At 40.4% G+C, this 12,324-nt stretch overlaps 2 protein-coding genes across 2 annotated transcripts; both read right to left on the reverse strand.

Annotated features, from left to right (window-relative positions):
- Positions 1–3,598: 3,598 nt before the first annotated feature.
- On the reverse strand, positions 3,599–6,029 carry foxi3b (forkhead box I3b). The gene is made up of 2 exons (XM_012851771.3): positions 4,993–6,029; positions 3,599–4,867 (listed from the first exon to the last, which is right to left on the reverse strand). Exons 1-2 carry the CDS (start codon positions 5,591–5,593, stop codon positions 4,299–4,301), a joined length of 1,170 nt encoding a protein of 389 aa, XP_012707225.1. The 5' UTR covers positions 5,594–6,029; the 3' UTR covers positions 3,599–4,298.
- A 651-nt stretch (positions 6,030–6,680) lies between these two features.
- On the reverse strand, positions 6,681–10,111 carry LOC118557464. Its single transcript, XM_036127534.1, has 5 exons — positions 10,053–10,111; positions 8,738–9,694; positions 8,362–8,529; positions 8,140–8,235; positions 6,681–7,461 (listed from the first exon to the last, which is right to left on the reverse strand). Exons 2-5 carry the CDS (start codon positions 9,689–9,691, stop codon positions 7,144–7,146), a joined length of 1,536 nt encoding a protein of 511 aa, XP_035983427.1. The 5' UTR covers positions 9,692–9,694; positions 10,053–10,111; the 3' UTR covers positions 6,681–7,143.
- Between the last annotated feature and the right edge of the window lie 2,213 nt (positions 10,112–12,324).

The following is a 12,324-nucleotide window of genomic DNA, read 5'->3' on the forward strand; positions in this document are numbered from 1 at the left end:
TACTCCGTCGGCCCGTCTCTAAACTTGTCATCCCCTTCCAAGGTGCGATTAGCAGTTAGGAAATTTGCATCGGTTTGAAACTGCCTGAATAAGACGGCTCCGAGGGATTTCTGTTGTTAATAAAGTCACGGAGAGAGAGGAAAAAAAAAAAAAAAACTCTTAAAATGTTTCAGTTGGCACAGGGAAAGATAGGTGGGTGGAAAGGAAAAGCCCCCCTGTTCTTCATGCACCTCTTGGTAGCTGTCAACACCTCGTCTAAACATGATATGGGGAGAAGAAAGATGACAAAAGCTGATATATGTACAATGATGTGTGCATATATATATATATATATATATATATATATATATATATATATATATATATGTGTGTGTGTGTGTGTGTGTGTGTGTGTGTGTGTGTGTGTGTGTAAAATATTAGAGCATATATATGTAAAAGATTAGAGCAAGTATTTTTTAAAATAGCTATGTATATTCATCTTTTCTGAAATTATACAGCCAAACTCTTCTTTTAATTGCTGACAAACACTGTCCCTATTTCCAATTGACGTTTTCTTTAGGATTTCTCGTTAGTTATGGGCTCCAAGATACCACCTATCTCCAGACATTACTCAGCAAAAACAGGTGTACACCCTGTAGAGCAACCGACCCACCTACCCGCTCCACCAACCCCACCCCTGGAGGCAAAATTCTGTTAGAAGGTTAAAAAAAAAAAGGTGACTTTCCGTTCTGTGTAAAGACAATTTCAATTTTGGTTGCAAAGACGAGATTAAATACATTCCAGATAATGATGGCTATTAATGTGTAGATCTGCTGGAAAAGCATCCAGGACTGATTCAAGTGGCTTATCTAGACTGATTTAAATATCCATGCTCAAGCTAAATGTGAAACTGACATTATTTTTATTACTGCTGCATTGAGTAAACATGTACAGCTTATCAGGGTGAGCTATATAAATTGAAGTTTTGAAATTGTACGTGTATTTTACAATATGCTTTACAGTAACTTGTCTGCTGGGGTACTTATTGTCTTTTTACCTGACGTTTGGATGTCAACAACTTGACCGATTTTTAAAGGGTGCTCCTTTGACTCGTGACATTTCACATAGTTAAATCTGATATAGGCACATGCCTGACACCAGTAAGGGAGCAGGAATCTATGATCCATACAAGCGAAACCTCGTCCCCCTTTTGTGTTATTGTTTTGAAATCAGTTATGCAAATTTTAACAGGTTGACCTCCTTACCCCTGAGACATTTTATCATTAGTGCCAAGATGGTAAATTCCACTTGATTTAACTGAAGGGCAATTTCTTTCTTTCTTTCTTTCTTTCTTTCTTTCTTTCTTTCTTTCTTTCTTTCTTTCTTTCTTTCTTTCTTTCTTTCTTTCTTTCTTTCTTTCTTTCTTTCTTTCTCTCTCCATTTCTATTTTTTTGTCCTTGTGTTTAGTGTAAATGTCTGTCTTGCTGCCTGTGTTTCGGGGTAAATAAAGGCCTAAAGGAGATGTCATAAAAGGGCTTTTGTACTTATTTATGTACCACACACACACACAGATCACCCTGACCAAAATAAAACCACATAAGACTATCTGATTTTCTTTTCTCCTATATTCAGCTCAGTAAAATAACTATTACTAATTGGATATTACCATGCATATATGTATGGACTGACTGTGTTAGACAATGTTATTTAGGACATATTTTTGCACATCAAAATGTGACCGTAGATATTCTATTATGTTGAATTGTGTTGTATCATTCTTTATTGTAAGAATTAGCCAGGGGATGTCACTAGATTGGGAGGCTTTGCCACAGCCAAATGAAAAGGTTTCCGTCATTTGTAATTAACTAATATTTTTAGACTATTTCGAATGATTTATTAGCTGGTTCACTTTCTGCAAAGGTAAGGCAAGGCAAATTTATTTGTATAGCACCATTCAGTACAGAGACAATGCAAAGTGCTTTACATGATTAAAATACAGGAAAATAACTCAGAACAAAAGCAAGTAGGAATAAGATGTAGAAACAAAATAGAGCATTAACAAACAGTTGGACTAAAAAAAAGTTGAACTAGAGAGAATTGTTTAACTAGAGCAGTCGAATGCAATCCTAAACAGATGTGTTTTTAGTCTTGATTTAAAGGAACTCAGACTTACAATTTTCTGGAAGTTTGTTCCAGATAATTGGAGCATAGGAACTAAATGCTGCTTCTCCATGTCTGGTTCTGGTTCTAGGTATGCAGAGCAGGCTGGAGCCAGAAGACCTTAGTGGTCTGGAGGGTTGATACGCTGATAACAAGTCTGTGATGTATTTAGGAGCTAAGCCATTCAGGGATTTATAGACTAACAGAAGGATTTTAAAGTCTATTCTCTGAGATACAGGGAGCCAGTGTAAGGACTTTAGAACTGGGGTGATGTTCTCTACTTTCTTAGTCTTAGTGAGGATGCGGGCAGCAGCGTTCTGGATCAGCTGCAGCTGTCTGATCCACTTTTTAGGCAGACCTGTGAAAACACTGTTGCAGTAATCTATTCGACTAAAAATAAACGCATGGATTAGTTTTTCTAGATCCTGCTGAGACATCAGTCCTTTAATCCTAGAAATGTTCTTCAGGTGATAGAAAGCCGACCTTGTAACTGTCTTTAGATGCTTTTGGAGGTTCAGTTCTGAGTCCATCACTACAACCAGATTTCGGGCCTGATTGGTGGTTTTTAGCTGAAGCAGCTGAAGCTGTGTGCTAACTTTTGATCTCTCCTCTATTGGTCCAAATATTATTACTTCAGTTTTGTTTTTATTCAGTTGAAGAAAACTTTACAATTTTACAGGTACAATTGTTATTGTCAATATTTAATAGACGAACACTGAAACCAAAATGGTAAAGCTATAAGAGAAAACTAAGTACACCCTCACTGCTTTCATCAGTATGATGAAAGACAGCAGCAGCCAGGTGCTGTTAACGAACAGAAAAAAACTGGTCATCACCAAGCTCATTTAAATATATATATATATATATCCTAAAGTCCTTGTGAAGAATTCAAAAGAAAACAACTAGTGAGTTATTGCTGCTAAAGAGGGTTTACAAGCTGTTCCATCACAGGATGTACATCTTTCTTTAAAAAAAAAAAAAAACATGATGGTGTAGGACTTAATGGGAATATGTTTGGTGCCAGTGAAAAGCCAAACGTATACCCTATAAACTGAGCTGAGTCCGTACTTTTACACCTCTCCAGTCAGCACCATCTATATAAATAATACGGGACAGCCACAGATTTTACTGTGTTGTGCTGAGAAGAGAGTAAAAGCATGGGAATGTAGCTTTTCACAGTTTAGAAGAATCAGTTAACTATCCATCAACAAAGATCAAGTTACACTGACAGGCTGGTTCCACACTACTGGTCATTGCTTTTACTGACAGGACAGTTTTTTTCTTCTTTGTCAGTGTTTATGGTCTCACTTTCTCTTCTTAAAGAGTTTTTTGAGGTGTCTGAATGGGTGTGTATTTATGATATAGTCCCAGTGCTTAATATTGACTCCTTAATCCATTTATTTTCCCATAAACTGCTCAATTCCCATAGGGTTATCTGTACATTTTATGAAAGGGAAACTTTAAATCAAAAAGATTTTATTCATAGTAAAAACACAACATACAGCATGTGGTGATACCTTACAAACTCATTGTGTTGAACAAAAGTTTCGCCAACAATCAGGTGCAACAAACCACAACATGTGAACCTTTATACAGAGTACAACTACCACCTCTATATTACACTCCCAGACCGTAAATGAATCCAGTTGTTGCAGCACTAAAAGACCATGACAGAAAATCTCAATATCACTTGTTTATTCCTTCAGTGCAGGAACAAAACACACAATTGTGACACCACTGTAATTTAACTACCCCTCTAAAATGTGCTGTCTGTGCTTTACCATCAACGATATAGCGCGGAATGGCACGGTGTCAGCAGATTAGCGCTGGGCCGGTTAATAATGACTCAGCTCTTACAGAGATATATCTAAAATAAAAGCTGACAGCACCTGATAGAGAGGCAAGAAGCTTTTTTTTTTTTTTTTCTTTTTACGGTTAGACAATGAAAGCCCGCTGTGCCTGATTCAGCTTTTTTTTCTGTGGGAACTGAGCCCAGTTGAGCTAAGGTCGCGTGCTATAGTGTTCACCCCTAGCTCTGTCAGCAAAAAAAAAAAACATTCTTTTTTTTTTTTATTCTCAGAGCCAAAACTAACACCAGACGTTTGAAGAGTCCTTCTAATAGTCCTTCCTAAGACAACATTCCTTCCCCTGACGTCTCCTTAAACCTCTGTGCCCTCACGGTGATAGATGATTCCGGTGGAGCTCAGGGTGGGATAGAAATGCCCGCTGGAGCCGCTGTACTGGCTCAGAATGGGGCTAGAGTAACCTAGAGAAGAGTGGGAGGGCGAGGAAGTGAGCACAGGGGGAGCTGCCACCTGCGGTACCCACTCTGAGACACCTGAGTTGGGGGAATAGTTACTGAAGCTTCCCGGCTGGGCGGCTCTGTGAGGTCCGTCTAAGGGCAGGTTAATCTGCAGTGGCCTGCTCAACCCGTCTCCCCCGACGTCGTTCGTTGCTCCGGTGGATACCGTAGACATTTCAGACAAGAAGCTGCTCAGGCACGGCGTCGGGCCCGACAGCGAAGGGGAGGGGATTCTGTCCGGTGTCGGGGACATGGTAAGGGCGGGGTGTTTGGGGCTTCCCCTCTCGCTGTCTCCTGACTCTTGAGGCCCTGAAGCGCCATCGCCACTGTTGAGCGAGTCGGACTTCCTCTTCCTTTTGCGGCGGAAGTTTCCATTGTCGAACATCTTCTCGCAGTTCGGGTCAAGTGTCCAGTAGTTGCCTTTACCTGTCGGGTGAGATTGTTTTTGAGATCACACGTTAAATAACAGTTTACATCACTCTGTCAAATAGCAAGAACCATTCAAGAACTGTTCAAGCACAACAGTGAGACTCATGATGTGAATGCATTACCTGGATCATCCTCGTCTCTTGGCACTTTCTTGAAGCAGTCATTGAGGGACAGGTTGTGCCTGATGGAGTTCTGCCAGCCGGCTTTACTCTTGTTGTAAAACGGGAAGTTGTCTGCAACGTACTGGTAAATCTGACTCAGTGTCAGTCTCTTGTCCGGGGCTCCGTGGATAGCCATGGCGATCAGAGCCGAGTAGGAATAAGGCGGTCGGACCAGTTTCATCAGATCTTCTTGCGAGGGAAGAGAGAACCAGCTTAGTTCCCCTCCCGGACCCCCAGGTCCGGCTGGACCCAGGTAGGGTCTCTGTAGGCCGTAGTGCTGAGGTACGAATGGTGGGCCTGGATTACCGGGCGGGCCATTGCTAGACAGGTACGATGAGGAGTTGATCCCAGAGCTGTTAAACCAAAGGTAAGGGTTTGGAGATGAGGTGGCATAGTCACTGAGTTCGTAAGAGGAAGGAGTGGTGCGCTGAGGACTCGGCAGGGAGGGAGGAGGGTAGTAGCATTCACCATACATGCTGAGCTCCGGAGGTTCCTGGCCCAGGCTGGGAAACTGTGGGCCGCAACGAGGAGGAGACTGGTTCTGCGTCTCAAACGAAGACATCGTTAAGTTTCTCTTCGCCTCGCACCCTCTTCTAATGTGTTTTTCGTTGTCCTTCCTCTTCGTGTAGAATTCTGGATGAATCTGTTCCTGAAAGTCTTTCTTTTTCAATCTTCACCAAAAGAGACTGCTCATCCAAATAATTGTCTCTTGGCTTTAAAGTGGCTGACTGTTCTTCTCCAATCCTTCCTTATCTGTTTGTCCTTGCTCTATGTCAAGGTGTCACCTGTCGCACTGACTATATCTTCTCTCTTGGTCCGCCCCCTTTGTATCTTGATTGGCTCTTTTCTAAGGTGAGACGTCTATGAGTTTCTCTTTCCTGTTATTTCTGTTGTCAGCTAATTCAATCCCCTCAGGGTTTTTTTTCTTCACTTTCACTTAAATACTTTTCCACTCAAGTTGATAGTCTAGCATAAACACAGTTCACTCATCATATAAATATCCTTTTGTGTTCACAGTACAATACAATACATATCCCACTTGAAAAAAAGCCCTTTAACTTTGCATAAAACCTATGTGGTATTTAATTTCATGTGGATATATTATTACTTTTCAAACTGATCAAACCAAATCCCAATATTGTAATATTTTCTGATGTTTCATATTTTTTCCAACACTGTGCACTGTAAAACCCGACAAGTTCATTGAACTCAAAAAATTTGCTGAAACTGATTACATAAATTTTTTTAATTACAGTTGACTTTTTTTTTTAAGTTTAAGAAGTAGTCCTGATTCAGTTATCTACACTTGTAATTACAAGTGGCATTAACTTACTTTGACAAGTTTAGCAAACTTCTCTGATCAAGTATGTTTTACTAGTAATTTTGTTTCCAAAGTACAAACAAAACCAAGTACATTTAACTTAAATGTTTTCATTACTGTAAAAAAATCTTATCACTTTTTGTTTACTTAAAAATTTCAAATCAAAAGAATCTCTACCAACTCTACTACTCAGTAAGAACTTACTTAGGTTTAACTCAAAATAAGATATACCAGAACTTGAATTATTTTATGAAACCGATTACATCAATTATTTTAGGTCACTTTAACTCAAAATCACCCAAAACACATCAAAAATACATGAACAAGATTAAATTCAGTCCCATTTTATTGAGTAAAACAATACCCAAATTAGTACAATAACATTTTTTTTTTTTTTTTCGGAATTATCACATTTTCAAATGGACAGTAAAAGGAACCTGTCATACATGTCCAACTTTACTAATAAACATTAGAGCTCAGTTTAATGTAATACATTTAAAGCACTGCATCACATTATCATATTTCAAAATCACATAAGAGCAAAGATATGAAACTGTGTACTTCAGTAACAGCTTCCAGTACAAACAAACATCACAAAAGAGTATTTTCAAAAACTGACCAAGAAAAACAAATATGCCTATGCATGACACTGTATCCATACTAATACAATTTTTAAGATGAACTGGCAAACATTGAGTTGGAGGTGAACAATAATAATGTCAAAACATTAAGTTGTTTCAGTTGTGTGTGCCTGATATGTTGCTCAAGCAACTTTGTTAACAAGAGCCAGATTACTCCCGTGCCAAAAGTTCATTTTTCAGGCTCAACACTCTGGGTCTCAACTTTCCATCTTCCAGGCCCATTAAGACCTTCTGAATGAAGTCAAAAGTATTGGCCAATTCTTTTGGGTAATCTAAATGCAGTGCATAAATCAGGCCAAAAAGGACAACATATCCATCAGCGAGTGTGGGCACGGTGATCACTACATTACCCTCAATGACAACTTCAACCGTATCTGGGACGAGGAATGTGGGATCAATTGAGTTGGCAGAGTTCAAAACGATGCCAACTGCTATGTCATGAAGATCCATTTCTGGAGACTCCACAGGCTGAAGATGAGAAAGAGAGTAGAAACACATCTTAGCATACTTGAATACAAAGTGATGGCATCACAAGCTATAGTATGGAGACCACAGATGATAAAATCATATCTGGCCATGTTCTGATAATTATAATGTGAAACTAACCGTTTGCCTCTTTATGTGATTTACTTATACTGAGTATGTTAATTGTCCAGTTGTTCAATTAGTTTGTTAAATGCTAATAGGAGGTCAGAGCATCCACTACCTTGTGTATAAATTGACTGTCAGTATAAATAAATCAAAGGGATTGTTCACCAGTGTTGCAAATTCGCCAATTTCCATCATTCCTATACATAACTACTTTCCAGACGGGTGGAGTGATTTCAAAAGCACTTTCCAGTTCCGGCTACGCATTAGCTGCTCTGTCTCGTAACGTTACCCTATTCTTTCATAGTGTGGAGAATGTGCAGGTCACAACTTGTGAGTGGAGTTGTTGGATTGTGTATTTGATGGATTTTGTGAGAGGGAGGTATCTAACATTCACCTCCATTGTGTGGGCTTGGCAGCTCGCATCTCTGCCTCATAGATCTCAAAACAGTCTGATGTGAAGTGGTCTGATGTTACCACTCTGAGTCTTTCGAAATTCATAAAACAAGCAAACTTTTAACAAAAGAACACACAACATAAAACAATATGCTGACTTACATCCCACATCTTCAGGAACTTGGAGTCATCCTCGCACAGATAAGGAGGAAGAGCACGGAGAACAACCGCACGTCTTCCATGGACGTCAACTTGCTCCTTGAGTGAGAGACCATAGTCTTGATTTACTTTGGATGTTAGACAATATCCACACTGTTTGTATCGGTGTGGTGCTGCCATTTTGTTAGTTCATGACTGAAGCACCAGGAAGTGTAGTCAACTCACCTGGAGGTCATAAGCACTGAAGAGCTTATCAAGGGCTTCGGCCACTTTCCCTGTGCGTGCAGCTTTTTTTCTGAACAAGCTCTGGAGACGAGGAACATGTCGATCCAGCTCAGCATAGAAATTGTTTTTCAGGTTGATGTTCGTGATCCTGTGGAACTCTGAACAAATCTGTGCAAACACAAAAGGATTGTTTAATGCCTAAGTATGTGCCACATATATAATGAATACAGAACTAAACAAACAACAGAAAATCTCAAGCATAATAGCAAATCACTGAAACTCCATTTCAGATGTGGGTTTATGTAGAACATTAGGAAATTATAAGCCAAGTGTCATTGTTTTATTTTTTTAGATTTTATCACTAAAAAATACTCACCTGGGACTCAATTCCAAGGGCAGGCCAGCGTTCCAAGATCTCTCCAACAGGTAGCTCATCGCTGACGACTTCTTTTCGCCGTAAGGCAAAAGTAGTTTGCATCAGAGCTGTAATCTGGGTGAGGTTTTTGGCGGTTATCTTGACTTCATCTACAATTTGGAGTCTGATTTGCTCCAAGCTTCCAAGATCTTCCCCTCTTGGGAAATTTGGGAGAAAATTCACCTCTGCCCGTTTTGGTCTTTTAATGTTACTGTGGGCAGGCTGTTTGTCAGGGTTGTTTTTGCTCCGTTTTCCAGAATTTATGGCTACTTCACTAAATCCAGCTTGACTCAACTTTGTTCTATAGTTCCCCATTTTAAACTTTAAACTGTTTTTCCACCCGTACCATCCTGTCTGAGATCCTGGTTCTTTTAGACACGGATGTTTAGTCACAAGTGCTTTTGCGACCTCTGAAAATTCCCTATCAGTGGGATATGCTTTAAAAGCATGCATTTTACCTGCAAGGGTCTCAAGGATGTTGTGTTTTTGGCCCTTTGACAATTTCAGAGTTTTCCCAGTTCTCTCAAATGCAATATTTCCTTCTCCAAGTATAAGCTCCACCTCATATGAAAAAGTGGGCACTGGAAAAACGGTGGGCCATCTATCAACTCTCTGTGGGGTCATTGCATGGGGAAGTATGATGGTTTCATCTGATGCTACAGAGCTGCCATCACTCTCACCCGTAATCACTTTTAATACAGCCTTCTGCGGAAGCTCATCAATGTCTACAAGAGAGCATAACTGCCCATCAAAATCTGGGTCTTCATAAGATAAGCTAAAGTCAAAGTCTAGCTGGAACTTGGCTTTTATCTTGGTTTTCAGCTCATCTACACTCTCTGGACGTGAAGGCAAGGTCATCTTCCTGACAATGTCAGTAGAAACATGGACATGAAGAAGGAGATTTTGAGCCGCCATGTCCTATAATTTAAGAGAAAGAAAAAAAAGAGGATTAATGACCAACATGAGCTTTGACATCAGGCAAATCGTTCAATGTCAAGCACATTATCAGTTCTGGATGAAAATCATCATCATTAACTTCAAATGTATACCCTATGCAAATAAAAAACAAACAAACAATTGCTTAGTTCATTTCGTCTAGGCTTGTGGGGACACAGTAGTGTCAGTTATGGCACCTTGGATGTGAGATTACACTTGTGTTTTTTCTCCACGAGATTCTACAGTTCCCCACTTCTTAATCTTTTAACCCTCTGATCAGAATAAATCTTTTTAGCGTCAGCACCAAATGTCCATCAATGTTGTATGTTGGGAAACTGACTGTGTCGTTGAGGTCCGACAGCTGATAGACAGAGAAGTGGTCTGTGGATGTCACCTCAAATGAGCGTAAATGCTCAGTGTACCAGCAGTTGTAGTCTCTGCAATGGAAGTAAATAGAGTCATTCACAAGCAGTATGTGATCAATCCTGCTGAATTTTGGAAGTCCTCCAGTCTCACCAACTGAAACAAACATCCCCCTTGCAAACTCTGTGCCACTTATGGAGACCTTTGGTGTGCTGTAAATGCTCTGGCTACTGGTCTTTGTCTCTATGAAGTTTTTTGCCACTTGAGGTAGTGTGTCAACTTGGATGAAGGCAACACTAGAAGCTTGGATGTCAGGTCTGAAAAATGTTGAGGCACTGAAATGATATGCCATCATATGCTGATGCCTGGTAGCAAGAGTTTTCAAGACATTCTTGAAATTATGTGTGCCATGTATCACCCTTTTAAAAAAGCGATGTTTCCCTTCAAACCTCATGGTCCATAGGTGAACAAGTGGCCCAAACCGCTTTGTCAGTTCTGGGTAGTGCTCCACATAATGATGTTTGGGTCGTAGCTTAAAGTCTGGAAAGAGAACCTTAAGACCTTGTCTGTGATCACTAATTTTAGTCTGCATGTACTGTATGGACTCCTCTGTGAAAGATGGAGACAATACCAGTTGCACAATGTCTTTGAGATCCATCAATATGGCCCAGGCATCATCTCCTTCTGGGACTTTACTTCCTACCATGAGTGGTAATAACCTCAGCAAAGTGCAGTTTTCATGCCCATTCCCACCGATGCTTTGTTTAGCTGCAAAATTCTTGGGGATCACGTGTGGTTTATCCAGCCTATCAGCATGCTGATATGGAAATCTCCGGATTTGTGCATTCAGATACTCAAGGGTGAAATATTTATGGCGGATCATCTCATGGATGCACAGCGCCAACTCAACTGGGACTATGCCCTCAAAAAGATCGTGAAGTATATCAGGTGGGAAACCAGTAATGGGATGAAAATGCTGCAATGCCTCACTAAGAACACACTCAGATTTAACACCAAAGTGAGGTGCACTTTCTCCCTGTACAGCATTCTGCACGTGAACATCATGAGAAGCCTTTGTTCTCATGTTTAAGCCCGCTTCAGAAGCTTCACTGGACTGGATCTCACTTGTAGTACAGCAACAGAATCTGCAGACATAGTTTCCTCGGAAACTCTGCACAAAACCTGCAAGACCATGGGCAGCCAAATTATCCGCTGCCACACACAATACAGTGCCTCTGATACACTGGCCAAGAGTTTCAATGAACACGCCATCCTGCTCAAGAGTGCACAAGTCTCTCAACAAAGGTGAAAGTACACTCTGATAACCGCATTTCTGCAGATCAGGTACTTTGCATAGCAGAGCTAGCTGAATGACATGCAGACTGGACCTGTATTTACTAGGTACGTTAGCAAGTAACCAGTAAACGGCACAAAGCTTGTGGATCTTTCTAGCTGTGCCTAAAGGATTAGCTAATTCAACGTCATCCACATACAAAATCAGGGAAAGTTTCAACTCTCCACCTTCTGACAATAGTGGATTTTCTTTGAAGTATGTTCCATCTTCATGAGTTGCGTACATTCCAGAAGGTGATGGTTTGTTTTCTTGAATCTTCTCAAGAATGTCAGTATTGCTAAACATTGTTTGAAGCATCTGTAGTATTGACACATACACCGCTGTGTGTCCACTGGAATCTATAGCATACTGCACTGGCATTACCAGAGGGTAGTTACTTCTTACAAATGTTTTCCTGCGCTTAGCAGTGGACAGCTCTGCACCATCTGATGTGGCACTGACAAAAACATTATTTTTCATCAAAGCTTCCACTAATTCATGGAGAAGGGAGTCACTAATTGCCTGATCATGTTCCTGAAAAACCCTTTTGATAGAGTCTCGCACTAGAGGTTTAGACAATGAGAATATGTGTGACAAGTTTTCAACTATGTCCTGTATAGCCATCTCTGATACATGAAGAACACTGTGCATTTTCAAAAACAGAGAACCCAAGTTGCTCCTCAACTGGGCTTGCAATGCACCATTGTCATCTCTAGACTCTGGAGGATTACACACAGGAGTACTCTGAAGGGTATCACCCTCATCAGATTCTATATCAGTTGGCACTGATTGGCCATCAGTGTTTGTATGCACAACCTCATTCTTAAAATCTGTGATGTCACCATTTGGATGACTCCTACATCTGTGTGCATTGAATGAAGAATAGACATTAGTCCGGTATTGACAATTTCTGAAC

The sequence above is a fragment of the Fundulus heteroclitus genome, chromosome 23 (genome assembly GCF_011125445.2).
Source record: "Fundulus heteroclitus isolate FHET01 chromosome 23, MU-UCD_Fhet_4.1, whole genome shotgun sequence".
NCBI lineage: Eukaryota > Metazoa > Chordata > Actinopteri > Cyprinodontiformes > Fundulidae > Fundulus > Fundulus heteroclitus.

Bases quoted from the DNA above. Each gene is read 5' to 3' on its own strand.
- foxi3b (XM_012851771.3), bottom strand. From the start codon at position 5,593: ATGTCTTCGTTTGAGACGCAGAACCAGTCTCCTCCTCGTTGCGGCCCA. The intron at 4,868-4,992 runs GTAATGCATTCA...CTCACCCGACAG, and splicing joins AAGAGACGAGGATGATCCAG to GTAAAGGCAACTACTGGACA.
- LOC118557464 (XM_036127534.1), bottom strand. From the start codon at position 9,691: ATGGCGGCTCAAAATCTCCTTCTTCATGTCCATGTTTCTACTGACATT. The intron at 8,530-8,737 runs GTGAGTATTTTT...GTGTTTGCACAG, and splicing joins CCCTTGGAATTGAGTCCCAG to ATTTGTTCAGAGTTCCACAG. The intron at 7,462-8,139 runs GTAAGTCAGCAT...TCTCATCTTCAG, and splicing joins AGTTCCTGAAGATGTGGGAT to CCTGTGGAGTCTCCAGAAAT.